The 3,019-nt window shown below is 40.6% G+C and overlaps 1 protein-coding gene across 1 annotated transcript in view; it reads right to left on the bottom strand.

The window, feature by feature from the left end:
- Positions 1 to 905: 905 nt before the first annotated feature.
- Positions 906 to 3,019, bottom strand: part of LOC108548116 (agrin) — a 20,567-nt gene continuing 18,453 nt past the window's right edge. Inside the window, exons 7-9 of the mRNA XM_017900915.1 lie at positions 2,721 to 2,843; positions 2,218 to 2,394; positions 906 to 2,066 (exon numbers count right to left, since the gene is read on the bottom strand). Of these exons, the coding sequence (XP_017756404.1) occupies positions 1,835 to 2,066; positions 2,218 to 2,394; positions 2,721 to 2,843 (532 nt within the window). The 3' untranslated portion in view covers positions 906 to 1,834. The remainder of the gene's footprint in view (positions 2,067 to 2,217; positions 2,395 to 2,720; positions 2,844 to 3,019) is intronic.

Consider the following 3,019-nt stretch of genomic DNA (forward strand, 5'->3'; position numbering starts at 1 on the left):
AACGTATTCTTGGGGCTACCGTGCACATTTTCATCCCGACAGATCTCGTATGCGACCTGCGTAGGAATATCTGGAAAGATGGAAGGAAGAAGGAAGTCCTTCCTTTCGCACAACGATTATCTAAGGCATCCTATGTGTCATCCGACAGCAGTATTTTATGTAACACGATTCGTGTAATCGCGATCCTCTTTCGCCGGCGTAACTAACACACAGGGAGGCTCAAAGATGGCCTCTTCTGTCGTTCGCTTATCAAATTTTACTATGCATTATTTAAAAGCCGAGATCTTATTTTTGCCACATTCTTTTTAATCGTTTGTTCAGAAATAGAATAGAGAATAATTATTGGTACTTACGATAACGACAAATCCCGTAATATTCCAGTGAGCTGCTACGAAAGCACTCCTGTATCAACGACAAATCCACCACCTGATCCCAAACTTTCGAGATTGGGACACACGTTTCACTAACCAGATCAACTGTACACTTGATTACTTTAACGAAGAATGAACAGACGTTCGGTGTGCGATTCGAAGATGATAAAGACACTGTGTCAAAAGGAAGATTGTAAACAATACGTGAAACACCCGGGTCATCCGCAAATTCGATCGGTCGCGATCAGTTGTCGTAAACACTGGCCGCCATGCTCCCTCAGCACCTGTCAATATCAGCGTATATCGCCGCCATCTTGCGGCGATCACATCGATTGCGAATACTAGCGCTATCTACCGGCGTTCGTGTATAATATCACGTCTAAACTGTATTACCTACTGTTGTTCACTCTAGTTAGTAAATTCCCGATAAGATTTCGTTCAGTAATTGCATCATTTTTTACCTTAAAATATACGTATATAGTTTATTATTGACATTTGAAGCATGTATGTTAGTATCGATACAAAAAGGATTGTCGCATGTTTCATAATAAATAAAAAGATACGATGATAAGAATAATTATAGTATGAACACACATCACATGTCAGAAAGAGAGATATACATATAATAGCTAAATATTTCCTTACAATTAGAATAAGGATACGTCCTGGAACTATTCGTGTTACCGTAGCAGTAGCGATAAACAAAATGATGCAAGGATGATACGATAATCAATAATAATACTACAATAAATAAGAATGAGTTTACCGGCGAGTAATGTGCGAAGATATCGAAGGAGTTACACGAACGCACGATCGATCTAGCGTCGCGAAATTCGTGTTATGATATTTGTATCACGCAAAGATGTCGTCACGTCGTGTCGTTATTAATCCAAGAAGAAAAAATGTAAAATAAATATGGAGACTTGGTAATCCGTTGACACTTGCGCGTGTGATTGATAAAAATGTCAAGCACGTACCATGAAAATTGGCTGTTGCCTATAAACTACAGTCTTGGTCCAATCGAACGGACGATTCGTGCGAGAATTAATGAGTGGTTTGGCAGTCTCGATACGATCGATTACGGAAATGATAATACGAATCTCGTTGTCATCGACTAATAGATATCGCGAATCGATTTAGGCATTCGACTAACGAGATACTCGTTCCGTGCAATATTTGTTTCTTGGAAAGACACGTAGTATTAAAATTCCGCAAATATTCAGGAAATTTATCGAATTCCATTTCAAGACGAACAAATATACGATCGAACTGTAAAGATCGATATTTTCTCTCGATCAATTTCTTCGATCATCGTAAGATTATCTTTTGAGAAGATCAATCGTCCCGTAAGAACATGATTCGATCGTTTTTCAAATCGATCTACGCGAGTCGTCTCGAAATTATCAACTTTGGAAAAATATTTTTTTAGAGAAAAATTTTGACGAGGATAAAATTTGATCAATCTAATACAGGTAATTCTTAGGTTCTTCAGTCGGTTGGCCGCATACTCCATGGTACTTCTTCGTAACTATGCTTCGACTGCGGCAGTTCTCTATTTCCAAGAAACATTCGTTGCTGTAGGTCATGCCATCGGTACCGCAAACTGGATCGTAGTAGGGTGGACAAATCTTTTGGCAACCGCGGAATAAGAAACCTTGCACGCATCTCTTCATGGGTACCACGTACACGTGTTTCCTGAACAAAATATTACGAAAAAATTTCATTTCCTCCATTTATAGCACTTATTTCACTCTGTCGTATTAATACGCTAACTGAGCTATCCAGATGATTATCGAAGTACGTAAACTACAGAGGAGATACAATTTCAAACCCGATTACTACTTACCCACAATTGTCCCTCTTCATCTCGCATTCGTTGCGATAAAGCTTGTTGTCGGAACCGCAAACAAATTGACGTTCTCCACTACAGATCTGGTTGCAAAGCGCGGTAGTACGACAGTGTTGCGCTGGAACTTGAACCACCCTCTGACCGCATGTCTCACGCTGCAGATGGCAAAGGGATCTAAACGCATACGAGTACACGTATAACGTATTTGTAAACATAGATTTCCCCAACAAGGAATAATGGACGTCGAGACTTTCTGGAAACGACCTTCGAAATGGCCTAACGCTAGTGATAAAAAGTAATTATTAGCGAGAAAAATTCGCGATAGATAGTTGCAAAGCAGAAAATATCTACGAATAAGTGAACTATTCGGTTGTATGAATGGCACTATCGGAAAGGGGACTCGAATGTCCATCTACCCAACGAACAGCCATTTGTGATTCACACGCCCCTAAAACTCTCGGCGCCGAACGTCCTGGAATCCAAATAACGCTCTTAATCACCGGTAAACGTTGCCGTCGCTTCCACAAACTGGTTCCTCGGGTACCTCGCTGCAATCTTCGGGGCACTGTTCGGTCTCCTTCAAGGTCGTGCACTCTCCGACGTGAGCCAATTGAATGCCCTTTCTGAAAGGCAACGGTAACGACAGGGATCAATGACTGATCAATCCATAATTAACGACCGATGTAACTAATATGCATAATGTGAGACGTTTAGCAGCAACTGCTTCCCGTTATGATAATTACTTGTCCTTCCACGGTTAATTTTCTTTGAATAGATGTTCAAGGGAACATCGCAGGAA

This window comes from Eufriesea mexicana, unplaced genomic scaffold, assembly GCF_001483705.2.
Source record: "Eufriesea mexicana isolate 0111107269 unplaced genomic scaffold, ASM148370v2 scaffold474474835, whole genome shotgun sequence".
NCBI classification, from domain to species: domain Eukaryota; kingdom Metazoa; phylum Arthropoda; class Insecta; order Hymenoptera; family Apidae; genus Eufriesea; species Eufriesea mexicana.